Raw genomic sequence first — 27,968 nt, 5'->3', positions numbered from 1 at the left:
ACAAGCCCCATTCCACATTGTTATTTTAAGAAAGCCAGATTTTCCTGCCAAGAAATGAAGTGTTGACAGACTTACAAACAGCTGTTCATTTTATTTACCTTTCCTCTTCTTGGAAACCCAGATGATTCTGAAAAGCAACTAGATCCATGCTCTTCCGTGATTGGACAAAACACCCTTAAAGTGGGGAGGGGCAGAAGTCAGAGGAGTATGTAAGTCCTGCAGAGAAGGCATGGGTGGGTCTGTACAAAGAGTTTGGAGCACAGTGGACAGTGGTTCCTGCAACTGAACTACAGGGAGCACATACGCTTAACTCAGGATATTCTGGTAAGGGACAGGAGCATTCAGATCTAAATTCTAACCCTCACTAACTCTTTTCTCTAAAGCACTGAGAGGTAACAAGACATTTAGGAACAGCCTGAGAGTGGGTATCCTTAGCATGGAAGCTAGGGTGCTTTAGTGGTAGGTGGAGAGGACTGCCTCATGGATGGTCTCAGCCAATCCTTCCAGTTGAGGTAGAGCTAACGGACAAGATCTGGATGTTAGCGTAGGTAAAACGTGTCCATTTGGTTTGGTTTGGTTTGGTTTGGTTTATTCCTCTCCTAAAATGACTGTAAATGGATGCCTCAGGTGCAAGAACATCTGCAGTGTGTGTGAGGCTGCTGCATCTCACGCTCATCTTGCTTCCAGGCTCATGGTCAACTATTTAATTCCTTATATCCAGAGGCCTCTGGCCTGTGGAGAAGAGGTCTCTCTGAGTGCTGCTTCTGCTGTAGCTGGCTGTGGAAAGCTGTGTCTGGAGAATCATCTTCACCGTGGTTTTCTTTACTGTAAAGCAGGGTGCTAAGGATTTTCTCTCCATCTGTGAGAGACCTGAGCTGTGTCAGGATGTGGTGACAGCTGTCATTTAGGCAGACTTCCTTGTGTAATGCTTGCTGTGTCGCAGCCTTCTCATTCCCGGTGTTCATATTCAGGGGAAAGACCTTGCAGACGCCTATCACACTGGAGACTGCGTCACAAATCTGGGAGCTAGAATTGAAAGAAGGAGAGGAAAATTGAAAAGATGAGAACAGCATTTGTGCTTTCAGGGACATCGTGTCTGTCCTGTGGGTGACTGTCACCTTCAACAGTAAATCAGGCAATGTTGTTTATTTAACCAGGTTTAGCTTTCCTTTGAGGACATTTCTTTACCCACAACTTCCCAACCTAGATCTGCAGTCAGTTTAAACACAGTTCTGCAATTCTGGTATCCTGCAAACAGCTCCCCATTTGTCCTTTGCATTGGACAGGGGGTGCCTATTCAGTGAGTGTGTATTTGTGAAGGCACTTATGCTCAGTGTTGGTCTATGGAGAACCTTCTTTAATATTAGACTGTTTTTATGCCCTCACCAGACTCTTTGCACACTCTTTTTTGAATGTAGTAACACTTCAATTTTCCACTGACTAGTTAGAACTACAAACTGGCACAAATATTCACAATAAAATCCAAGTGTTTTCTCATATTCCCCCTTCATTCCCTGGTTATAAACTACCATATACCTGTGTGTTGGTGAAGAAGTGAGCAAGACAAAGGCACATTCTGTTATCTGAGTTCATTATACTGTAGGAGGGTGACAGCAACTGATCCTAGACAGACACACATTATGTGGCAGTGAGTGCTGTAGAGAGAAAAAAACCTAAGGAAATGATGGTGAATGATAAAGCTGGGTACAATATTATTTCCCAGTGTTAATGGCAAAACTAAAGCCTGCATAACTGAAGTAGAACCTATTGCACTTTATACGTAATGAACTTTCCCTGGGTGAGATGGTATCCTTATAGTATTTCTTAGAATTAAGTTGACATCACAAGACTTCAGTGTCAATAGGATAACTCTCGCTGTTTGATCATTCATGTTGTTGCAAGAACAACCATGGGAAATACAGTAATGTTGATGATATAAAAACTGGGATTGAGGAAGTCTTGAAGAAGATGATATAGGAGAAATAATCATTTGTAATTGGATTTGGAAATAGAGGCTAAAACTGCAAACTGATTTGACATGAATGGAAGCTCCAGGATGACAACAGAGATTTGCTGTTTCCTTAGCAGATTATGGGGTCCATTGTGCTGCCACGGGAAGTTTAATGGGTAGGATTATGGAGAACAAAGGAAAGAAATATGAGATCTGATCTAAATACCCAACAATCAAACTCAGGTCTTTATGTCTGACAGCAAGAGTATTTACCTGCTGAGTAATCTTGCTGAATTTGATATTCATATTTTTAGACAGGGTCTCAAGGAGCCCAGGCTAACCTCTAACTCACTATGTATCAAGGATGACCTGGAGGGACTGACCATCTTATATCTACTCCCTGAGTACCAGAATCAAAGGGATTCATAAGCAGCTGCATTTGAGGAGGTGCTGGGGATTGAACCCAAGGCTTTATTCACACTGGAAAATATCTCTCCCAAATGACTACATCTGCAGTGCACAGTTAAATTGCTTTCATAAAGTAAAAGATTAAAAGAAAACAATTAATCTTAATGATGACTTGAGAACTCTAAAATATCTATTGAATAAATGGATTTTAAGATGGTCTTTATGCATAATAAGTTTTATGTTATTGTAAGTTATATTCCTCATGGAAATGACCTTCGTGTCATAAAAAAGACAGAAGGAAAGTAAATTTAGGCAAATTGAAGTTATTTCAGGCAAAAATAATAGCTGGACTTACTGACATCTTTTGACAATATCAAAACACAGACAAAACTGATTCATGTGATCATTAGAGATTTGGCACTGATTAAATATATATCAATTATCATTCCTTATTACTTATTTTTCAACTTGAGAAACTAGATGTTTGTTGATTAAGTTTCCATTCATTTGAAGGCACACACTGAAGGAAGAAGGTATCTTGACAGCATTATATCAACATACCTTAATGGAGAAGATACCTTGGATTGGATATACAATACTCCACTCAGGTTCAGTGCAGCACAGTTGCTCATGGTTTTATAGTTGTTGATGCTAGTTAAAGAACTCATGCACAAATTAACATTATTTTCCTCACTCTATGTTTTAATTTTTCTATAGTTAAGGGTTTAACTGAGAGTGTAATGAGTCTATCTTGTTGAAAGTTCTTTGGAACCCCAGTCCCCAAATAATGACATGGAGACTTCTTCATAATTATGAAAGCTTGGCCTTAGCTTAGTCTTGCTCTCCACTAGCTATTAAAACTTAATTTAACCCTTACATATTAATCTACATTCTGCTACATGACTCTTTAACTCTCCTCCATTCTGTACAACCCACACCCTCAGAGTCTAACTGGCATCTCCTAACCACCTAGATTCATTCCCTGAAATTCTCTCTCACCCTGGAGTCCTGCCTTGTCTCTCCATCTTAGCTATTCTATTTCCCTTCTGATTTTTATTGAAACAATCAGAAGGTCACATTGCGGTCAAATATCCTGAAGCATGAGAGCTAGTAGGAGTTTATTCTAGTTTCATTTCTATTGCTTTATAAACACCACAACCAAAGCAGTTTGAAAAGAAAGGATTTGGGGACATTTACACATTTTGATCACAGCCCATCACTGGGGGAAGTCACAGCAGAAACTGTACAGTAGTAGAGGTGGAACCAACAGGAGAATGGTATTTAATAGCTTGCTCCCCATAGTTTGATACTTTTTTCTAAAATTACCCAGGGCTACCTGCCCAAATATGGAACCACCCACAGTGGGCTGGGACCTCCCATATCACTCCTCAATCAAGAAAAAATGTCATAGACAACCCCCAGTGCATTCTGATGGGGGCAATTCTTCAATTGAAGCTGTTGCCTCGAAAAGTACTATGGTTTGTATCTTGTTGACAAAAACAAATCAATCAGCAAAAATATATGGGAACTAGTCAATATCATTACTTAATTAAGGCTGCAGCATAGTAAAGGAACGCAGTGCTAAGGATGAAGGCATCCTTGATCTCTTGCAACTTACTCTTCCTTCCTTCTTTCTGTAACTTTTTTATAACAGTCATGGCTCAGTCCTCCACTGATACAGCTAATCAAGAAGGCTATGGAAAATTGGTGTCTGACTTCACTGCATATTTTAAGAACATTAAGAGAGAAAATAAAATCATTTCTCAGGAAACCATCCATTTAATAGAGTATAATCTGAAAAATGGAAACATTCAGGGGGTACACTCTGTAATCAGTAATGCATTAAAAATATTGATAATGCCCCAATAAGCATTGCTGTGACAGGAGAGTCTGGAGTAGGGAAGTCTAGCTTGATCAATGCCCTGAAACAAATTGGGCATGAAGACAAAAGTGCAGCTGAAGTTGGAGTAGTGGAGACGAATATGGAGAGAACTCCATACAGTCACCCCAAAATTAAAACTTTGACTTTGTGGGACCTGCCTGGCATTGGAACTATGAACTTTCCACCGAAAGATTATCTGGAGAAAGTGAAATTCCAAGAGTATGACTTCTTTATTATTGTTTCTGCCACATGTTTTACAAAACTTGAACTTGACCTTGCCAAAGCAATCAGAATGATGGGAAAGAATTACTACCTTGTGAAAACCAAGGTAGACTTTGATTTAGACAAAGAAAAGAAGTGCAAACCATGCACATTTGACAGAGAAAAGATCCTGCAGATGATCAGAAGCTACTGTAAGAACACCTTTACTCAGAATAACATGGATGCACCACAGATTTTCTTGATCTCTAACCTCAATTTTTCTGCCTATGATTTTCCGGTTCTGATGGACACCCTGATAAAGGATCTTCCTGCTCAGAAGCGCCACAATTTTATGCTTTCCTTGCCTAACATTACGGAGGCAGCCATTGACAGAAAACGCAAGTCTATGCAGAATTATATCTGGTTGGAAGCTAGCATGTCTGCAATCATGGCTGTACTTCCTATGGTGGGCATCCTCAGGGATGATGTGGAGAAGCTAAAGGTGAATTTAAACCACTATCAAGTCACCTTTGGGGTGGATGCTGAATCTCTGGAACTCATTGCTAAGGATTTCCAAGTGCCTGTTGAACAACTGAAAAAATCATTAAATCTCCTTATTGTTGGAAACTAAGAAAGAAGAAACATTAGGAGAAATATTGATGAAATATTCGAGATATTTGTCTCAGCAACTGGTGGGCCCCTTTCTTCAGCTATTCACTTTAGGAAAACCTATTACTTGCAACTACTTTTCCTTGACACAGTGACTGAAGATGCCAAAGTTCTCTGTCGGAGGTCATTCAAGGAGATGAATAGAGAGCACTCAAACTCATGGAACATGGCTGGGGCAAGCCCAGAAGACTACTTGTCCTGAGGCCCTCATGCTGTTATTGAGCATAGCTATGGTTGTTGTCTTCATGGTTACCACATCCATCAAAATCTGTGGGTTGCATGAAACTAACCCCTCACAGGGCAGGATTACTGATCCTTAAAATAGTGATTGACTTTTTCCAAGTATTTCTGTTGGAGCAGATTCCTGATTCAGCCACCACCCTTAGAAAGAATTTAGACTTATAAATTTTTAGTAAAGTTAAAGATGTTTCTGTTAATGACTTTGGGGTAGAAAATCTTTGGAAACTATTTAAGGTTTATGAAGACACACTTTTAATGATTGATTGAGGGACTCGTTGAGGTCAGTGAAGACAAATAATGATACCATGGCTATAGCTGGCTTTTGTACCTCTCTATTGAGAATGGGCAGGTGATCGAAGTTGATGATGAGTTCCTTGTACAAATTGTAAGCCCCTCAAGTCACAGGAGTTGCAATGTTCCTCCCCTGAGAACCTTTACCTGCCAGGATACACATACAGTATATCTAACTGCCATAACTGCTTGACCCTCCTAAAGAGTAAAAAGGTCTCTGGACATGAAAACACAAATCTTCATCCTTGAAAGTTCCACCATAAAAAGATGCTTCTGTTTCTTGCCCAAGCAGAAGCAGCCTCATTCCTGACTTTTTTCCTTCCAAATAAATCTCTTGTGTGAGCTTTGTTGTGTGGTGTGACTTTGTGATATTCCTTGACTTCCAGCTGCCAGGATATCTTTCCATCTGAGCTGCAATGCTTATATTTGGTGCTGGGACTCAGATAGGCTCTCTAGAGCCTGTGCTTCTCCTCATGGTCTAAGCCTCACTGTTACCCTATCCCTCATCTCCAGTCCACCTTCAACAGACTCAGCCACTGGCTAACCAATTGCTCAGCACTCCATCCACCAGCAGCATTTAGGTAAGTTTCGCCTTTGGTCCATGTAAATGTTTCCCTGAGTATGAGGAAGTTACCATTGATTGTCCGGCACCCCTCTGTTACTCTTGGAAATGAAGGTACCTCCAGAAACAGTCTTTAAAGCTGTGACTGACCCTGTTCACATGACCACATCCCATCTTCCTTGAAGCTCTTATCCTGCAGTTCCCTTAGTCCAAGCAAGGCTATTGTACCCCTTCCTGCCCTCTTCTCGAATCTTCCCCCTGGAGCTGCCCATAGTCCCATAGCTCCTTTATGCCCTTGTAGTTTTTTGTGAACCTATTCCTCAACCCTTACATATGGATGAGACCCCTCTTCCTAAAGCTCTGGTTTTTTTTGTTATCTTCTCACCTCTTTGAAAGCCCTGGTACTGGGAACCAAGTCTCCCTAATGGCTTACTCTGGGTAAGCCCCTGTCCCCTGATGAGTTTGGTAAAGACCTACTGAATGGTTTGGTCTTCATTTGGTCCTCCGTGAGTCCTTGGAACACCCATGACTACATGGTGCAGTGACATTTTCCTTTCTTCTCATCAGTGGGAACATGTCTTCCCTCTCTCATTTTCCTTGGGATGCCTCTTAGAAAACCTCCAGGTTCTCCACCTGGCACTGATCTGAAGGGCCCTAAATGTATTCACTTTCATAATCAAAGCCAAAGGGCCACCTGATGGCACCTTAGATCCTAATATTATTTGGAACCTTTACAAGTACTGTGAGGGTTCAGGAAAATAGAAAGCTCTTCCCCTATTCCCTATTTCTCTACATTGTTTTTGTCTAGCCCCAATACTGTGGTAGGAGCAAGACCTAACAGGATGGGTAGAAAGCAAAGGAGTAGGCCAGCTGCAACATGTACGCAGCCTACACACACACTTCACTGACTTGTGCTTCTCTCAACTCCTTCTTGCAGCATTCTCTGTCTATAATTAGGACTCAAAAATTTCCTCTCACCTCCTTCTTTATGTTCAGCTTACTAGCTTCAGTTTTACAGAGATTTGGGTGTCTTTTGGGGATGAATGGCATTAGACTGCTATTTATGCTGTTCCACTTGATTTAAAAACTGGCTCTAGATTAAAGTGTGGCTCCTCTAGACTCAATAATGCTTATTTAAATGTTCCTTCCAAAATCTTTGTTCGATGTTATGTGAACCATCTGCTGTGTGACAGAGAAAGCAGAACAAAACAAAATAAAGGGACAGACTATTCCGAATAAGGCTATTGCTACTCATCTCATGGTCTTTGGGTTTGATTTAACTTTCAGAAAATTTTGCAAAGGTAAAAATCTTATCTCAAGATTTCTAAAACTTACATCAAGATTTGTAAGCATATTGGGTATTATTAAAACCCTGTAACAAGAGGCTGTATTTAAAAATTACAACACTAGAGATGATAGCTAAAATTCTATACATAGTTACTGTTAAAGAAAACATGTGGGCCAAACCCTTCCTGACACCGAACACTGCAGAGGGATCTGGAGGAAGAACAAAGCAGGCAACCACATTAGCCAACATTCCTGGCTTGCCAATCCACCCACTAGGGAGGAGGGGGGTATAGAGAGGGAGAGAGAGGGAAAGAAAGGGAGAGAGGGAGAGGGAGGGAGGGAGAAGAGGATAGAGCTTTGAACTTATACCCAACAGGAGAGGGAAAGACTCTACCTATACCCATTGGAAGAAGATTTGGGAAGACGACTGTATAAGAACACATCAAAAAATAGAAAAACTTATATGACACCAGCAGAGTCTAGGGACTCTACACCAGCTAGAACTGACCATCCCAGCACACATAAAACAGAAGAGAATGAGTTTAAAAACAACCTCATGAAAATGATAGAGGCCCTAAAAGAAGACATGAGAGAATCCCTTAAAGAAATGGAAGAAAACACAAACCAAAAAATGAAAGAACTCAACGAATCTCTTAAAGAAATCAAGGAACACCAAGAAAAAAACATCAAACAGATGAAGAAAACAATTAAAACAGTTCAAGACCTGAAAACTGAAATAGAGACAATAAAGAAAGCAACCAAAGAAGTGAAAGACTTAAATATCAAGAAATCTGCACCTCTAAAGAAAGCAATCAAAGAGGATCAGAAATGGAAAGATCTCCCATGCTCTTGGATTGGTAGGATCAACATAATAAAAAAAGGCAATCTTGCCAAAAGCAGTCTACAGATTCAATGCAAATCAAAATTCTGGCACAATTCTTCACAGACCTTAAAAGAAAAATAATCAACTTTATATGGAAAAACAAAAGACCCAGGATAGCCAAAACAACCCTATACAACACAAAACTTCAGGAGGCATCACCATACCTGACTTCAAGCTCTATTACAGAGATATAGTCCTGAAAGCGGCTTGGTATTGGCACAAAAATAGACAGGTAGACCAATGGAACCAATTTGAAAACCTCGATTTTAACCCACACACCTATGAACACTTGATTTTTGACAAAGAAGCTAAAATTATACAATGGAAAAAAGAAAGCATCATCAACAAATGGTGCTGGGATAACTGGGTATTGACATGCAGAAGACTACAGAGAGATCCATGTCTATAGCCTTGCACAAAGCTTAACTCCAAATGGATCAAAAACCTCAACATAAATCCAACCACACTGAAACTCTTAGAAGAGAAAGTTCGAGATTCTCTTCAATGAATTGGTACAGGAGACAGTTTCCTGAACATAACACCAGTAGAACAGACACTGAAATTGCCAATTAACAAATGGGACCTCCTGAAGCTAAGAAGCTTCTGTAAGGCAAAGGACACAGTCAACAAGACAAAAAGGCAGCCCACAGAATGGGAAAGCTATTCACTAACCACACATCTGACAGAGGGCTGATCTCCAAAATTTACAAAGAACTCTAGAAGCAAGTCTCCAAAACACCACAGGATCCAATTAAAAAGTGGGGTACAGAACTAAATAGAGACTTCTCAAAAGGGGAGTCTAAAATGGCTGAGAGACACTTGAGAAAGAGCTCAACATCCTTAGACATCAGGGAAATAAAAATCAAAACAACCCTGAGATATCATCTTACTCCTGTCAGAATGGCTAAAATCAAAAACACCAAAGACAATTTCTGCTGGAGAGGATGTAAAGAGAGGGAAACATTCCTCTACTGCTGGTGGGAGTGCCAAATCGTACACCCACTTTGAAAATCAGTATGGAAATTCCGCAGTAAAATGGTAATCAATCTACCACTAGGCCCAGCAATTCCACTCTTAGGCATATATCCAAAAGATGCAACATACAACAAGGACATCTGTTCCACTATGTTCATAGCAGCATTTGTAATAGCCAGAACCTGGAAGCAACCTAGACGCCCCTCAACTGATGAGTGGATAGAGAAAATGTAGTACATTTTAACAATGTAGTACAAATCAGCAGAAAATAAACAATGGAATCCTGAAATTTGCAGGTAAATGAATGGCACTAGAAGAAACCATCCTGAATGAGGTAACCCAGTCACAAAAAGACAAACATAGGATGTACTTACTCATATGTGGATTTTAGACATGGATCAGGATAGTGCCAGTCTGTACTTCCACTGACAGAGAGTCTGGGAGACAGGAAAGAACCTAAGAGAGATATGCATGGTACCGCAGAGAAGAGGAATGAGGCAAGATCTTCTGAACAGATTGGGAACACGGCGAGGGGTAGGGGGGAGTGGGTGCTGGGAAGAAGAAAGGGGGAGAAGAGGAGGAGAGAGTAGGTCATGGGGGAACAGGAAGATTGTGTGGGTTGTAGAATAGGGGGAGAACAGGATGAGAAATACCATAATAGAGGGAGTCATAGGTTTGAAGAGAGATCTGGCACCAGTTAGACCTCTAGTGATCTAAAGGGATGACACCAACTGGTAACCTAAGCAATAGTGGAGAGACCACCTTAAATGCCCATTTCTGATAATGAACTTGACGTCTACCCTATATGCCATCCTAGAACCTTCATCCACTGACAGATTGAAGCAGAGGCAAACACCCACAGTTAAACCCTGAACTGAACCTATGGAACCCAGTGACAGAGAGAGAGGAGCGATGAGCAAATTGGCAAAGAATGGGCTAGCGAAATCAGCATAGACAGCTGATCTGAACAAGGGGGAGCTCTTGGACCACAGACTGACAGCTGGGAGGCCAGCATGGAACTGATCCAGACCCCCTGAGTGTTAGAGTCAGTGAGGAGGCCTGGGGAACCTATGGGGCCCTGGGCAGTAGATAGTGTTTATCTCTGGCATACAAATGGACTTTGTGTGTCCATAACACAAAGAGGGATGCTCTCTCAGCCTGCACTCTTAGGGGAGTGCCTGTACCCTACCCTGAGCGAAATGGCAGACTCTGGATATCCTCTATGTGGAAGGAAGTGGGGATAGGGTGGGAGGCTTGGGACACCGTGGAAACACAAAACCTAAGAATAATAGGTATAGAAGAAGGAAAAGAAGGCCAGCTCAAAGGCACAGAAAACATATTCAACAAAATCATAGAAGAAAACTTTTCCAACCTGAAGTGGGACATGCTTATGAAAGTACAAGAACCCTACTGAACACCAAATAGACTGGACCCAAAAAAAAAAGTTCCCTCACCACATAATAATGAAAATGCCAAACATACATAGTAAACAAATAATATTAAGAAAACCAAACGAAACCAGCCAAGTACATACAAAGGCCAATCTACCAGAATTACACCTGATTTCTCCATGGAAACTCAGAAAGCCAGAATATCCTGGAGAGATGTTCTACAAACACTAAGGGACCACAGATTCCACCCCAGACTACTATACCCAGCAAAACTCTTACTGAGTACACATGGAGAAAACAAGATATTGCATGGCAAAACCAGATTTACACAATACATATCCACTAACCCATTTCTACAGAAAGTTTGGAAGGAAAACTACAACCCATGGAATATAACTACACTCACAATAACATAGAAAATAGGTAATCTCACATTACCAAAAGCCAGAAATAGGGGGAAAAATAACACACAATACCACCACAAAAAATGAACCTGAAACAAACAACAAACAACATTCAATGATCAGTAATATCCCTCAATATCAGTGGTCATAGCTCACCTGAAAAAAAAGGCACAGGCTAACAGAACGGATACAAACAAAGAATCCATCCCTTTGCTGCATACAGGAAACATACCTCAACTTCAAAGACAGATGGTACCTCAGAGTTAAGGGTTCAGAAAATATTTTCCAATCAAATAAACTTAAGAAGAGAGTGGGTGTACCTAACCTAATGTAGAAAAAATTAGATTTCAAACTAAAATTAATCAAAAGAGATGACGATGGACATTTCATATTCATCACAGGAAAAATCCTCCACAATGAAGTCTCAATTCTGAACATCTATGCCCCAAATACAAAGGCACTCACATTCGTAAGAGTAACATTACTAAAACTCAAATCACACATTAAACTCTACACACTTATAGTGAGAGACTTCAACACCCCACTTTCACCAATGGACAGGACCACCAGAGAGAAACTTGATAAAGGAACTCACAGAAGTTATGATCCAATTGGAATTAACAGACATTTATAGAACAATCCATCCAAACATAAGCACTAAGTGTCCACATGAAGAAACTGGAGAATAGACACACTAAAGAATTAACAGAACACCTGAAAGCTCTAGAACAAGAAGAAGCAAACTCATACAGGAGGAGTAGATGCCAGGAAATAATCAAATTGAGAGCTTAAGTTATTAAGTAGAAACAAAGAAAACAATACAAAGAATCAATGAAACAAAGAGTTGGTTCTTTGCTTTTTTATGTTGGATAAAGGATTGTCTGTCTTGTTCTGGTTCTCAGAGAGAGAACATGCAAATTAACACAATCAGAAATAAAAATGAGGACATAACAATAGACACTGGGGGAAATCCTGAGAATCATCAGGTCACACTTTGAAAACCTGAACTCCACAAAATTGGAAAACTTAAGGGAAAATGGATGATTATCTAGACAGATGTCACTTGCCAAAATTAAATCAAGAACAGATAAACAATTTAAGTAGACCTAGAATCCCTAAAGAAATAGAAGCAGCTATGAAAAATCTTCCAATCAAAAATAGTCCAGGACCACATAGTTACAGTGCAGAATTCTACCAGAAACTCAAAGAAAACCTATTACCAACACTCTTCAAATTGTTCCACACAATAGAAGCAGAAGGATGACTGTCAAACTCTTTTTACTAGGCTACAATTGCCTTAGTACACAAAGACACAACTAAATTAGGCGACTACAGAACAATCTCCCTCATGAACATTGATGTAAAAATAGTCAATAAAATACTGGTAAAATGAATCCAAGAAAACATCAGAAAAAATATTCCACCATGATCAACTAGACTTCATCCCAGGGATTCAGGGATGGGTCAACATCTGAAAATCCATCAGTGTAACCCACCATATGAACAATCTGAAAAAGAAAAACCACATGATTATCTCACTAGATGCTGAAAAAGCCTTTGACAAAACTCAACACCCCTTCATGATAAAGGTCTTGGAGAAATCGGGGATCACAGAAACATATCTAAGCATAATAAAGGCAATATACAGCAAACCAGCAGCCATCAACAAGCTAAATCGAGACAAACTCAAGGCGAGTCCGCTAAAATCAAGACGACAAGGTTGATCACTCTCTGCATATTTCTTCAATATTGTACTTGAAGTTCTTGCTAGAGCAAGTCTGACAACAAAAGGAAATCAAGGGGATACAAATTGGAAAGGGAGAAGTAAAACTTTCACTATTTACAGATGATATGATAGTCTATGTAAGTGACCTGAAAAATTCTACCAGGAAACTCCTACAACTGATAAACACCTTCCAAAAGTTGCTGATGCAAGATTAACTAAAAAAAATCAGTAACCCTACTATAAATAGACAATAAATGTGCTGAGAGAGAAATCAGAGAAACATCACATTTTACGATACCCACAAACAATATAAAATATCTTGGGGTAACTCTAATTAAACAGGTGAAAGACCTGTATGACAAGAACTTTGAGTCTTTAAAGAAAGTAATTAGATACCAAAAAATGGAAAGATCTCCCATGCTCTTGGATAGGTAGGATCAACACAGTAAAAATGGCAAATTTGACAAAAGCAATCTACAGATACAATGCAATCACCATGAATCCCAACACAATTCTTCACAAATCTTGAAAGAACTATTCTCAACTATACATGGAAAAATGAAAGACCCAGGATAGCCAAACAACCCTGTACAATAAAGGAACATCCAGAGGCATCACCATCCCTGACTTCAGGCTCTGCTATAGAGCGATAGTATTGAAAACAGCTTGGTATTGGCACAAAGACAAACAAGTGGACTAACGTAATTGACCTAAAGACTCTGATATTAGCACACATATCTATGAACAACTGATCTTTTACAAAGAAGCTAAAGCTGTACAATGGGAAAAAGAGAGTATCTTCAACAAATGGTGCTGGCATGACTTGATGCTGACATGTAGAAGAAGGCAGATAAACCCATATCTATTACCAAACTTAAGTCCAAATGGATCAAAGACCACAACATAAATCCAGCCACATTGAACTTCTTATAAGACAAAGTGGGAAGTGCCCCTAAATGAATTGCTACAGGAGACTGCTTCATGAACATATCACCAGTAGCACAGACACTGAGATCAACAATTAATAAATGGGGCCTCCTGTAACTGAGAAGTTTATATAAGGCACAGGACACAGTCCACAAGACCAAAGTGCAGCCCACAAAATGGGAAAAGATATCCATAAACCCTGAGAATGGATTGATCTCCAAAACTTACAAAGAACCCAATTAGCTAGTCTCTAAAACATCCAATAATCCAATTGAGAAGTGGGGTACAGAACTAAATAGAGAACTATCAATAGAGGAGCCTAAATTGGCCAAGAGACACTTGAGAAAGTGCTGGACTTCCTTAGTCTTCAGGGAAATGCAAATCAAAACAACTCTGAGATACCATCTCACTCCTGTCAGAGTGACTAAAATCAAAACACCAAAGAAATTTTATGCTGGAGAGAATGCGGAAAAAGGGGAACATTCCTCCACTGCTGGTAGGAGCGCCAACTTGTACAGCCACTTTGGAGATCAGTATAGAGATTCCTCACTAAAATGGAACACAGTCTACCACAAGATCTAGCAATTCCACTCTTAGGCAAAATACCCAAATGATGTGCATTCATACAACAAGGACATATCTTCCACTAAGTTCATAGCAGCTTTATTTGTAATAGCCAGAATCTGGAAGCAACCTATATGCCCCTCAACTGAAGAGTGTATAGAGAAAAGTGGTACATTACACAATGGAGTATTACTCAGCAGGAAAAATAATGGAAACTTGAAATTCACAGACAAATGTATAGCACTAGAAGAAATTATCCTGAGTGAGGTAAGTGGTCACAAAAAAGACAATCATGGTATGTACTCATTCATATATGGGTTTTAGATATGGATCAGGGGAGTGTCAGCTTACAATTCCAAATAACACACAGGATGCTATATTAATTATGAAACTGTTACCTTACCCTCCTTACTGTATAAAACTTGAACCCATGTGATCTTTGCTCACATGACCTTGCTTGCATGCCTTCAGAATATAAATTGTCTAATGTCCTGAATAAAATTGGATTTTGCATGAGACTTTAGACCACCTCAATTTTAGTCCCCATTCTCCCAGGTTCACGGTGCCCAATAGGACAGAAACACTAACCAAATCAACCTGAAGGAATTTAATTGGCTTTCAAGTTACAGGCAGGAACTGAAGTAGAGACTGTAAAGGAACACTGTGTACTGACTTGCTCTCCAGGACTTGCTCACTCTACTTTCTCATACAACCCAGGACCACCTTCCTAGGAATGGCACTCATCACAGTAGACTGGGTCCTCCTACAACATTTTTCAAGTAAATGCCCTCAGGCATTTGAACGAACCAATCTCATGGAAGGAATCCATCAATTGAGAGTCCCTCCTCCAAGTGAGACAATGTAGTTCATACCTTCAATCACAGCACTCTGGCGATTCCATATTATCAGGTTAGATTATGTACTTGTCAAAGCCTCCCCGGCCAAAGCCACCATCATATTGGCTGGATTAATACAGTTCCCCATATATCTATCACATTTCTTCTCTTCCCATTTTCAACCATTCTTCTAACAATGAAATTCTCAGTACAACTGAGAAGAACCTGCAACTAGAAAGTCTTTGCTCTCCATTTGGTACAGTTTTAGTTTGTTTGTTTGCTTGTAACAAAAAACAGGGAAAGTGCATTTCAGAAAAAAGGAAAACTAAATTCTCATAAAACTTTCCTGGGAGTGGGGTCACTATGGAGTTCATGTGCAATATAACTGAGATTTTTGAAGACTCAGTGTAAGTCAGAGCTATTTGGAAAAGGTCCTGGTATGTGTCTCACAGGAAGTCACAGCATCAATTTAGCCTATTTGGAGGCAGATATTTTTGGAGCTGCAGTAAAGTGATGGTCCTGAGCTAATAGTTCCTGTCACCTAGGACTTAGGTTCCTATTCACTTTAAGGCTCAGTAGAGTATAGGTAATTGCCATGCACACACACACACACACACACACACACACACACACACACACACATCTGTGACTCAGACATATTGCGTAGTAACTCATGTCAGAAGAAGGATGTGACAGTATCTTTATCCCTGGGAAAAGAACACAGCACTGATGTGGCTCTAACAGAAAAGGATTGCTCCAGAGACTCACACTAGAACAGGACTGTTTCCATAAGGCAGGAGGGGTACCTTGGTGGGTGGGCCCAAAACATGGCGACTGAGGGGTAAAAGGCATGCAGATAGAGCTTACATGACCTTTATGTAAAGGGTGATGTTTCTGTGATTTCTTTCTCAGTCCACTTATTGTCTTTATATAGTAGGGCTACTAATTTTTTGAGATACCTTGTATCCTGTCACTCTGCTGAAAATATTTATTAGCTGCAGGTTTTCCCTGGTAGAGTTTTCCCGGCCACTTCTGTAGACTATCATATCATCTACAAATAGTGAAAGTTTGGCTTCTTCCTTTATAATTTGTATTCCTTGGATCTCCATTTGTTGTCTTATTGCTCTAGCTAGAACTTCAAGTACAATATTGCAGAGATATGGAGACAGTGGACAGCCTTGTCTTGTTCCTGATTTTAGAAGAATTGTGTTGAGTTTCTATCCATTTAGTTTGATGTTGGCCATTGGTTTGCTATATATTGCTTTTATTATGTTTAGGTATATTCCTGTTATTCCTGATCTCTCAAAGACCCTTACTTACCATGAAGGGGTGTTGGATTTTGCCAAAGGCTTTTTCAGCATCTAGTGAGATGATCACCTGGTTTTTCTTTTTCTGTTTCTTTATATTATGGATTAAATTGGATTTTTGTATGGTGAATCATACCTGCATCCTTCATATGAAGCCTACTTGCTCAGGATAACCATTTTTATAATGTGTTCTTGAATTAGGTTTGCCAGTGTTTTGTTGGGTATTTTTGCATCAGTGTTCATGAGGAATATGGTCTGTAGTTCTTTTTCTTAGTTGTGTCTATGTGTGGCTTGAGTACCAAGGTAATTGTAGGCTCATAAAAAGAGTTTGGCAATGTCCCATCTTCTTCTATTGTGTGGAACAATTTGAGGAGTACTGGTATTAGCTCTTCTTAGGATTTCTGGTAGAATTCTGCACTGAAGCTATCTGGGCCTGGGCTTGTTTTGATTGGCATACTTTTGATGACTGCTTCTATTTCAATAGGGGTCATATGTCTATTTAAATTGCTTATCTATTCTTGATTTAATTTTAGTGAGTGACATTTTCCCAAAAAATTGTCCATTTCCTTTAAATTTTCAAAATTTGTGGATTACAGATTTTCAAAGTAGGACCTGAAGATTCTCTGGATTTCCTCAGTGTCCGTGGTTATGTCCCCCTTTTCATTTCTGATGTTATTAATGGGCATGCTCTCCCTCTGCCTTTTTGTTAGTTTGGATAACGTTTGTCTATCTTGTTGATTGTCTCGAAGCACCATCTCTTTGTTTCTTTGATCCTTTGTATTGTTTTCTTTGTTTCAGCTTTATTGATTTCAGCCCTCAAGTTGATTATTTCCTGGCATCTACTCCTCCATGGTGAGGTTGCTTCTTTTTGTTCTAGAATGTTCAGTTGTGATGTTAATTTTCTAGTGTGAATATTCTCCAGTTTCTTCATGTGAGCACTTAGTGCTATGAACATTCCTCTTAGTACTGCCTTCAAAGTGTCCCATAGGTTTGTGTAAGTTGTGTCTTCATTTTCTTTTTTTTATAAATTTATTTTTCTCTTGTTTTACATGTCAATCCCAGTTCCCTCTCCCTCCCTCCTCCTGCACCCCCCACCATCCCCCCATCCTCCCTATTGCCAATTCCTTCCACATAGGGGATATCTAGAGTCTGTCATTTCACTCAAGGTAGGGTCCAGACACTCCCCTAAGAGTCCAGACTGAGAGAGCATCCCTCTTTATGTTATGGACACACGATGTCTGTTAGTATTTGAGGGATAAACACTGATCCACTGCTCAGGACCCCATTGGTTGCCTTCATTTCATTTAATTCTATTATGTCTTTAATTTCTTTCTTTCTTTTTTGTTATCTTTTCTTCCTTTTCTAGTTAAGTTAGAAACAAGCTTGTTTCACATGTCAATCCCAGCTCCCTCTCCCTCCTCTCCTCCCCATCCATCCCCCCAGCACCCCACCCAATGTCCACTCCAATCCCTAGGGAAGGTGAGGCCCTCCATGGTGGATCTCCAGAGTCTGTCATGTCATCCAGGGTAGGGTCTAGGCTCTCCTTCAAGAGTCCAGGCTGAGAGAGCATCCCTCACTGTGGGATGGGCATTCAAGGCTCCATAGATTACCTAGGTCTCCTCACTGACACTCATATTCAGGGGGTCTGGGTCAGTCCCATGCTGTTCACACAGCCATCAGTATGTAGACAAGAGCTCCACCTTGGTCAGGTCAACTGTTTCTGTGGGATAAACCAGCCCAGTCTTAACTCCTTTGCCATTCAGTTCTCCCTTTCTGACACTGGGTTCCAGGAGTTAAGTTCAGTGTTTATCTGTGGGTGTCTGCCTCTGCTTTCATCAGTTGCTGGTTGAAGGTTCTGCTTCTCAGACTCTCTGGCAATGGGATTCTATGCTGGCACTCCCCTGATTCACATTTCAATTTCTTTCTTTATTTCTTCCTTGACCCTTGCGACTGCCTGTGGTTCAATTCCATGAGTTTGTAGGTTTTCTGCAATTTGTGTTGTTGTTGAATTCTAACTTTAAAGCATGGTAGTTGGATAAGATACCTGTTGGAGTTTGCTATGTTGCTGAGTATGTGGTCCCATGTGGCCCTAAGAAGAAGGTATATTCTTTGTGTTTGAATGAAATGTTCTATAGATGTTTGTTAAAACCAATTGAATCATAACTTCTGTCAGTTCCTTTGTTTCCTTGTTAAGTTTCTGTCTACTGGTCCTGTCTAGTGGTGAGAATGGGGTGTTGAAGTCTCCCACTATATCTGTATAAGGTCTTATTTGTGATTTGGGTTTTAGTAATGTTTCTTGTATGAATGTTGGTGCCTTCCTATTTGGGACATAGATGCTCAGAATTCAGACTTCATCTTGATGGACTTCCCTGTGATGAATATGAAATGCTCTTCTTCATCTCTTTTGATTGATTTTAGTTTTAAGTCTAATTTGTTAGATACTAGGATAGCTACACTAGCTTGTTTCTTGTGTCCATTTGATTGGAAAATCTTATCTCAACCCTTTACTCTGAGGTAATGTCTGTCTTTGATTTTGAGGTGTGTGTCTTATATTCAGCAGAAGGAAGGCTGGATGATGTTTTCATATCCATTCTGTTACCTGTGTCTTTTAAGGGCAAGTTAGGACCATTAATCTTGAGGAAAATTAAAGACCATTGAGTGTTAATTCTTGTTTGTTTTGTATTTGGTGGTGGTGGTGGTTTTATGTGTGGATTTACCTACTTTTTCTTTGTTAAAGTAGGATTATCTATTGTCAATGTCTTTGTGAGTGTAGACAACTTCCTTAGGTTGGATTTTTTTCTTCCAGTGATTTCTGTAAGGCTGGATTAGTGGATATGTATTGTTTAAATCTGGTTTTGTCATGGAATATCTTGTTTTCTCCATCTATAGTTGTTGAAAGCTTTGCCGGGTATAGTAGTCCAGGCTGGCATCTGTGATCTCTTCGTATTTGGAGAATATCTATCTCAGACCTTCTGACTTTGAAAGTTTCCATGGTGTACTCTGAAAGGTTAGTCTTCATATGTTACTTGAACGTTTTCCTCTGCTGCTCTTAATATTCTTTCTTTATTAAATATGTTTGGTATTTTCAGAATTATATGAAGAGGGGACTTTTTGTGGTTCACTCTATTCGGTGTTCTGTAGGTTTCTCATACTTTCATTGTCATGTGTTTCTTTAGGTTGGGAAAGTTTTCTTCTATGATTTTGTTGAATGATTTCTGCAACTTTGAGTTGGGTTTCTTCACCTTCTTCTATACCTGTTATTATTAGGTTTGACCTTTTCATGGTGTCCTATATTTCCTGGATATTTTGGGCTAGGGATTTGTTGGGCTTAAGATTTCCTTTGTTAGATGAATCTATTTCTCTTGGTGTATCTTCAACGTCTGAGATTCTCTCTTCCATCTCTTTTACTCTGTTGGTTATGCTTGCTTCTGTAGTTCCTGATCTTTTCTAATTCAAGCATTCCCTCAGACCAGATTTTTTTTTATTGACTCTATCAGCTTTCAAACCTTGCACTGTTTCACTTGTTTTTTTTTAATAAGTTTTGTTTGTCTTTTCTTCCATTTCTTTAAAGGATTTTCTCATTTGCTCTTTTTGGGTCTCTAACATCTTAATGTAGTTGTTTTTAAGGTCATTATTTTCTGCTTCATCTGTGTTGGGTTATTCAGGTCTTGCTGGAGTAGATTCCCTAGCCTATGATGGTGCAATTTTTTTCTGCTGTTTTTTTTTATTTTGTCGTCTTCCCATCCCTTCTTACAGTGAGTACAGGTGGGGTCTCTTCCTCTTCTGGTGTGTACAGGTCCAAGGTTGTCTTCTGATGGGTCAAAGCAGGTCCAGCACTTTGATGGATCTCATGGTGGATGCAGGCAGGTCTGAGGCACTCCCTCTCCCAGTGGTGGGAGCTGGGCTAGCACAGTGCTGTCAGCAGACTTGCAGTTGCTCAATCTGCAGTGGATGAATTGATCTGCCTGCATCCCCAGGCCAGGAGATCCCAGAGTGGGCAAGCAGAAGTTAGGCCTGAGAGGGAGTCCAAGTTTACCTCTCCCCTGAGTGGGGTGGGAGTAACCCAGGGATATCAGTAGACTTGGGGCTGCTTGTAGGAGGAAACAGTGCTCCACCATTAACCATGTGACTTATTAGAGGCACGTACAGATGAGGTAATAAAAGGGCAGTTTACCGCACCACTAACCACACCCACTTTAGGCATGACTAAAGATGTATACGGACATAGGCGGTGAACTACGTCACTATCCAGGCCCACTTTTGGGCATGGCTAGGGGCGTTTTTAAGGAAGGTATAAAAGACTGAATAGTGGAAGTCTCCCTCTCTTTTCTGGCTTTCCGGCTTTCTGGCTTTCCGGCTTCCAGTTCGGCGGTGGAAAACTACTTGACTCATCTGGGTTACTTGTTTGTCACTTGTGAGTAATTTCTACAATAAATACTTACTTTTACTTTCAGTAAGTGTGCCATTTATTGTTGCTTGGTCTGCTGTGGGTGAGAAACAGTTCTTAAATATACAGCATTCTTATCCATCAAGGAAACACAAGTCATAACCACTTAAGATTTCACCTCACTCAAGTCAGAGTGGCTAAAAACAAAAATACAAATGGCAACAAATGGTGTTGTGGAGGCAGGGAGAGTAGAACACTCAGCCACTGAGTGTGACAGGACAAGCTAGGGAAGTTACTGAGGTAATATGTGGAAGAACCACAAAAGGGAAAATTGGTTTACATCATGATTCAGCTGCACCACACCTGGCAATATTCCTAAATGACTTCATCTCCTACTACTGAGCTACTCATTCTATTCATTCATACTCTAATTACAATAGCCAAGATATGGAAACAGTCTACAGGCCCATCAACAGATGAATGAATGATGAAAACATGGAACTCTACAGAATGGAATATTGCTCATCTGTTAACAAAACCGAAACTATGAAATTTGTGAGGAAATGGATGTAGATGGACACAATCATATTAAGAAACTTAAGAGATGCCCAGAGGGACAAACATCCTTTAATCCCTCTCATGCACAGATCTTGGCTTCAACCCTAAGATATATGTGTTCCATTTGGAATACCCACAGAGGTTTTGAAATTACTATGATGCCATGAAGTGGGACTTGCAACACAGGGAAGATGGAATTTAAAAGAGAATTATGGATGAAGAAGGGTTAAATTGAGCTGGGAGTTGATAATAGGGAAGGTGACTGAAGGTAGAATAAATAAACAACATGAAAGGGTTATCAAAATGTACAAGCTTCCTATAATATATCTACAAACGTATAAAAAGAAGATGGAGTTGCCCTCTACTGAGGCAGCAATGTCCCTGTTAGACAGCACAGGATAACAAATAAAAAGCCCAGACCCAGGAATTACTTAACTTTTATGGACTTGTTGGTGAGTGGTGATCATGATAATTACAGGCCATTGTCAGTGCTCTTGGTTGCCTTCCAGAACTTGGTAGTAGGATCCTGTGAGTGAAAACACCACATTCCTGAGTTACAGAAAATGTAGATATCAAGCTGATACTGACCCAAAAGATCTATCCTTAATATTTAGCTTTCATAGAGCAGGAAGTTTCTAGCCTCATGAGCAGAGGAGAAAATAAAATATTAGCCATATCCAGGTGATCAAAAATAATGATTGTCCAGATAATATATAACCACCACTGTAATAGTGACAAAGTTGCTATGATAGAAACCAACTATATCCTTATTGGGTTTAGTACTATTCCACTGATGATATCTATACTTGGTAAGCTATCTAGACATTCATCTAAGACAATATTGGTCATACAACCTAGTGAAAACCTACTATTATTTTGCTAAAAGGGCATTATCTTAAACCAGTTCCTATTAATTCTCTGTAATACCCATAGATTAAGGAATTGCTTAACCTTTATCATGGAAGGTCTTGTTTGCATTAGATGATAATCAGTACAGATAGCCACAACTGGTCAAGATAATAAAATAAGACATTGATAAATGTCCAGCACCAAAAGTAATATACTTGTTTCCACTTCCAAGGCACAGGATTGGTTATGGAAGAAAGAGCCAGAGTTGTGATAAATGCAATGCCTTCTGGATACAGCAAGGCAGCTACACATATAAACTGAGTGTGAATGTGACAGCATGTGTAAGACCTGCCAAGCCCTGCATTGAGAGGGGAATTGATAATGGCAAGAATTAAAGAACATGAATCGACAATTGTGAAGAAACGAGGTTTTAGTCAGAGGGTTTCAAATGGGTTGTTTCTTGGTTGAGACCATATTTGGTATCAATGCTGGACCCAAGACCATGTGTTGTGTTACTTAAGTTTAGGCTGCATTTGTGGAGTCACAGATCAGGAAAATTACTTCTCAAGGGTAGCTGTCCAGACCAGCTAGTAAGCTGCTTCTCTGTTTCCCCTTTCTTTTTACAAGCCCCATTCCACATTGTTATTTTAGGAAAGTGCAGATTTTCCTGCCAAGAAATGAAGTGTTGACAGAATTACAAACAGCTGTTCATTTTATTTCACTTTCCTTTTCTTGGAAACCCAGGTGATTCTGAAAAGCGACTAGATCCATGCCCTACTGTGATTGGCCAAAACACCCTGAGAAGGGAGAACAGAAGTCAAATGAATATGTAAGTCCTTCAGAGGAGGGCATGGGTGGGTCCATAGGAGACTGCAGCACAGTGGACAGTGGTTCCTGCAGATGAACTACAGTAAGTGCATACATTAGACTCGGGGTTTTCTGCTAAGGGGCAGGAGCATTCAAATCTAAATTCTAAACCTCACCATCTCTTTTCTCTAAAGATTTGAGAGGTAACAAGACATTTCAGAACAGCCTGAGAGTGGGGAATCCTCAGCATGGAATCTAGGGTGCTTTAGTGGTAGGTTGACAGGATTGCCTCATGGATGGGCTCAGCCAGTCCTTACAGTTGAGGCAAAGCTAAAGGACAAGATCGGGATGTTAGCTTTGATAAAATGTGACCAATTGTTCTGGCTTGCCTTATTCCTCCCCTAAAATGATTGTAAATGGATGTGTCATTGGGAGAACATCTGCAGTGTGTGTGAGGCTGCTGCATCTCACTCTCAACTTGCTTCCAGATTCAGGGTCAACTATTTTATTCCTTAGATCCTGAGCCCTCTGGACTGTGGAGAAGAAGTCTCTCTATGTGCTGCTTCTGCTGTAGCTGACTGTGCAAAGCTGTGTCTGAAGAATCTTCTTCACTGTGATTTTCTTTACTGTAAAGCAGGGATGCAAACAATATTCTCTCCATCTTGAGGATTGCAAGCTGTGTCAGGATGGGGTGACAGCTGTCATTTAGGCAGGCTTCCTTTTGTAATGTTGCTGTGTCACAGCATTCTTGTTCTCAGTGCTCATATTCAGTAGAAAAAAACTTGCACACAACTATCACACTGGAGTCTGCATCACAAATCTGAGAACTAAAACTGAAAGAATTAGAGGAAAACAGAAAAGATGAGAATAGGATTTGTGCTTTCAGGGACATTGTGCCTGTCCTGTGAGTGACAGTCACCCTCAACAGTAAATCAGGCAATGGTGTTTATTTAAACAGGTTTAGCTTTTCTTTTAGGACATTTCTTTTCCCACATCTTCCTAGCCTAGATCTGCAGTCAGTTTAAACACAGTTCTGCAGTTCTTGTATCCTGCAAACAGATCCCCATTTGTCCTTTGCATTGGACAGGGGCTGCATGTACAGTGAGTCTGTATACGCTTGTGAAGGCACTTATGCACAGTGTTATTCTATAGAGATCCCTCTTTTATATTAGACTGTTTTTATGCCCTCACCAGACTGTTGGTACCAACTCTTTTTTAATGTAGTAACACTTCAATTTCCCACTGAACTTTTAGAATTACAGAACTTGCACAAATATTCACAATAAATCCAAGTGCTTTCCTCATATTCCCCATTCATTCTCTGGTTATAAACCACCATATACATGTGTGTTGGTGAAGAAGAAGTGAGCAAGACACAGGGACAATCTGTTATCTGAGTTCATTATACTGTAGGAGGGTGACAGCAACTGATCCTAGACAGACACACATTATGTGGCAGTGAGTTCTGATGGTGAATGATAAAGAAATGATGGTGAATGATAAAGCTGGGTACATTATTATTTCCAAATGTAAATGGCAAAGCTAAAGCCTGCATAACTGTAGTAAAACCTATTGCACTTTATACGTAATGAACTTTCCCTGGGTGAGATGGTATCCTTATAGTATTTCTTAGAATTAAGTTGACATCACATGACTTCAGTGTCAATAGGATAACTCTGGCTGTTTGATCATTCATGTTGTTGCAAGAACAACCATGGGAAATACATTAATGTCGATGACATAAAAACTGGGATTGAGGAAGTCTTGAAGAAGATAATGTAGGAGAAATAATCAATTGTAATTGGATTTGGAAATAGAGGCTAAAACCGCAAACTGATTTGACATGAATGAGACATAAAATGGAAGCTTCAGGATGACAACAGAGATTTGCTGTTTCCTTAGCTGATTGTGGGGGTCCACTGTGCTGCCATGGGAAGTTTAATAGGTATGATTGTGGAGAACAAAGGAAAGAAATAGGAGATCTGAACTAAATACCCAACAATAAAACTCAGGTCTTTAAGTCTGACAGCAAGAGTATTTACCTGCTGAGTAATCTTGCTGAATTTGATATTCTTATTTTTTAGACAGAGTCTCAAGGAGGCCAGGCTAGCCTCTAACTCACTATGTATCAAGGATGACCTGGAGGGACTGACCATCTTATATCTACTCCCTGAGTACCAGAATCAAAGGGATCCATAAGCAGCTGCATTTGAGGAGGTGCTGAGGATTGAACCCAAGGCTTTATTCACACTGGGAAAGATCTCTCCCACATGACTATATCTGCAGTGCACAGTTAGATTGCTTTCATAAAGTAAAAGTTTAAAAGAAAACAATTAATCTTATTGATGACTTGAAGACTCTAAAATATTTATTGAATAAATGGAATTTAACATGGTCTTTATGAATAATAAGCTTTATGTTATTGTAAGTAATATTCCTCATGGAGACAAGCTTCATGTCATAAAAAAGACAGAAGGAAAGTAAATCTGAAATAATTGAAGTTATTTCAGACAAAATTACAGTTGGACTTACTGACATCCTTGACAATATCAAAACACAGACAAAATTGATTCATTTGACCATTAGAGACTGATTAAACATATGTCAATCATCATTCATTATTACTTACTTTCCAACTTGAGAAGCTATGTGTTTGTTGATTAACTTTCCATTCATTTGAAGGCACAAACACAAACCAATCAGCACAAAATATATGGGAACTAATCAAAATCAGAATGTAATTAAGAATGCAACATAGTGAAGGAACATGGTGCTAAGGATGAAGGAATCTTTGATCTCTTGCAACTTACTCTTCCTTCCTTCTTTCAGTAACTGTTTTGATCACAATTATGAGTCAGTCCTCCTCTTATACAGCTGAGCATGAAGACCATGGAGATTTGGTGTCTGACTTCACTGAATATTTTAAGAAGTTTAAGAGAGAAAATGAAATCATTTCTCAGGAAACCATCCATTTAATAGAGTATAATCTGAAAAAAGGAAACATTGAGGGGTTACACTCTGTAATCAGTAATGCATTAAAAAATATTGATAATGCCCCAATAAGCATTGCTGTGACAGGAGAGTCTGGAGCAGGGAAGTCCAGCTTGATCAATGCCCTGAGAGAAGTTGGGCATGAAGACAAAAGTGCAGCTGAAGTTGGAGTAGTGGAGACGACTATGGAGAGAACTCCATACAAACACCCCAAAGTTAAAACTTTGACATTGTGGGACCTGCCTGGCATCGGAACAATGAACTTTCCACCGAAAGATTATCTGGAGAAAGTGAAATTCCAAGAGTATGACTTCTTTATTATTGTTTCAGCCACACGTTTTACCAAACTTGAACTGGACCTTGCCAAAGCAATCAGAATAATGGGAAAGAATTACTACTTTGTGAGAACCAAGGTAGACTTTGATTTAGACAATGAGAAGTGCAAACCACATACATTTGACAGAGAAAGGATCCTGCAGATGATCAGAAGCTACTGTGAGAAAACCTTTATTCAGAATAACATGGATGCACCACAGATTTTCTTGATCTCTAACATCAGTTTATCTGACTATGATTTTCCGGTTCTGATGGACACCCTGATAAAGGATCTTCCTGCTCAGAAGCGCCACAATTTTATGCTTTCCTTGCCTAACATTACGGAGGCAGCCATTGACAGAAAACGCAAGTCTATGCAGAATTATATCTGGTTGGAAGCTAGCATGTCTGCAATCATGGCTGTACTTCCTATGGTGGGCATCCTCAGGGATGATGTGGAGAAGCTAAAGGTGAATTTAAACCACTATCAAGTCACCTTTGGGGTGGATGCTGAATCTCTGGAATTCATTGCCAAGGATTTCCAAGTGCCTGTTGAACAACTGAAAAAAATCATTAAATCTCCTTATTTATTGGAAACTAAGAAAGAAGAAACATCAGAGGAAATGTTGATGAAATACTTGGAGACATTTATGTCAGCAACTGGTGGGCCCCTTTCTTCAGCTATTCACTTTAGGAAAACCTATTACTTGCAACTACTTTTCCTTGACACAGTGACTGAAGATGCCAAAGTTCTCTGTCGGAGGTCATTCAAGGAGATCAATAGAGAGCATTCAAACTCATGGAACATGGCTGGGCAAGCCCAGAAGACTACTTGTCCTGAGGCCCTCGTGCTGTTATTGAGCATAGCTATGGTTGTTGTCTTCATGGTTACCACATCCATCAAAATCTGTGGGTTGTATGAAACTAACCCCTCACAGGGCAGGATTACTGATCCTTAAAATAGTGATTGACTTTTTCCAAGTATTTCTGTTGGAGCAGATTCCTGATTCCTTAGAAAGAATTTAGACTTATAAATTTTTAGTAAAGTTAAAGATGTTTCTGTTAATGACTTTGGGGTAGAAAATCTTTGGAAACTATTTAAGGTTTATGAAGACACACTTTTAATGATTGATTGAGGGACTCGTTGAGGTCAGTGAAGACAAATAATGATACCATGGCTATAGCTGGCTTTTGTACCTCTCTATTGAGAATGGGCAGGTGATCGAAGTTGATGATGAGTTCCTTGTACAAATTGTAAGCCCCTCAAGTCACAGGAGTTGCAATGTTCCTCCCCTGAGAACCTTTACCTGCCAGGATACACATACAGTATATCTAACTGCCATAACTGCTTGACCCTCCTAAAGAGTAAAAAGGTCTCTGGACATAAAATCCCACCAATGTCCATCCTTGAAAGCTCAACTATGAAAAGATCCACCCCCTTCCTCGTAACATCTCTATAACCCCTGTATCCCATTCAGATGGCTTCTGTTTCTTGCCCAAGCAGAAGCAGCCTCATTCCTGACTTTTTTCCTTCCAAATAAATCTCGTGTGAGCTTT

The 27,968-nt window shown here is 39.8% G+C and overlaps 1 protein-coding gene and 1 pseudogene across 4 annotated transcripts; both read left to right on the top strand.

Moving 5' to 3' along the window:
• Positions 1–222: 222 nt before the first annotated feature.
• LOC101844667 (interferon-inducible GTPase 1-like) lies at positions 223–27,968 on the top strand. 4 transcript variants are annotated; one of them, XM_040741776.1, is made up of 3 exons: positions 223–324; positions 23,043–23,127; positions 25,935–27,968. In XM_040741776.1, exon 3 carries the CDS (start codon positions 25,955–25,957, stop codon positions 27,368–27,370), a length of 1,416 nt encoding a protein of 471 aa, XP_040597710.1. In that variant the 5' UTR covers positions 223–324; positions 23,043–23,127; positions 25,935–25,954; the 3' UTR covers positions 27,371–27,968. The 4 variants fall into 4 exon arrangements, with proteins under 4 accessions (XP_040597710.1, XP_040597708.1, XP_040597709.1 ...); XM_040741774.1 differs by having other exon boundaries at positions 23,622–27,968; XM_040741775.1 differs by having other exon boundaries at positions 23,043–23,208; positions 23,622–27,968.
• LOC101834730 lies at positions 240–5,984 on the top strand (annotated as a pseudogene).

Source organism: Mesocricetus auratus, unplaced genomic scaffold, assembly GCF_017639785.1.
Source record: "Mesocricetus auratus isolate SY011 unplaced genomic scaffold, BCM_Maur_2.0 Super-Scaffold_6730, whole genome shotgun sequence".
Classification (NCBI taxonomy): domain Eukaryota; kingdom Metazoa; phylum Chordata; class Mammalia; order Rodentia; family Cricetidae; genus Mesocricetus; species Mesocricetus auratus.
This window is presented reverse-complemented; position numbering and strand designations above follow the sequence as displayed.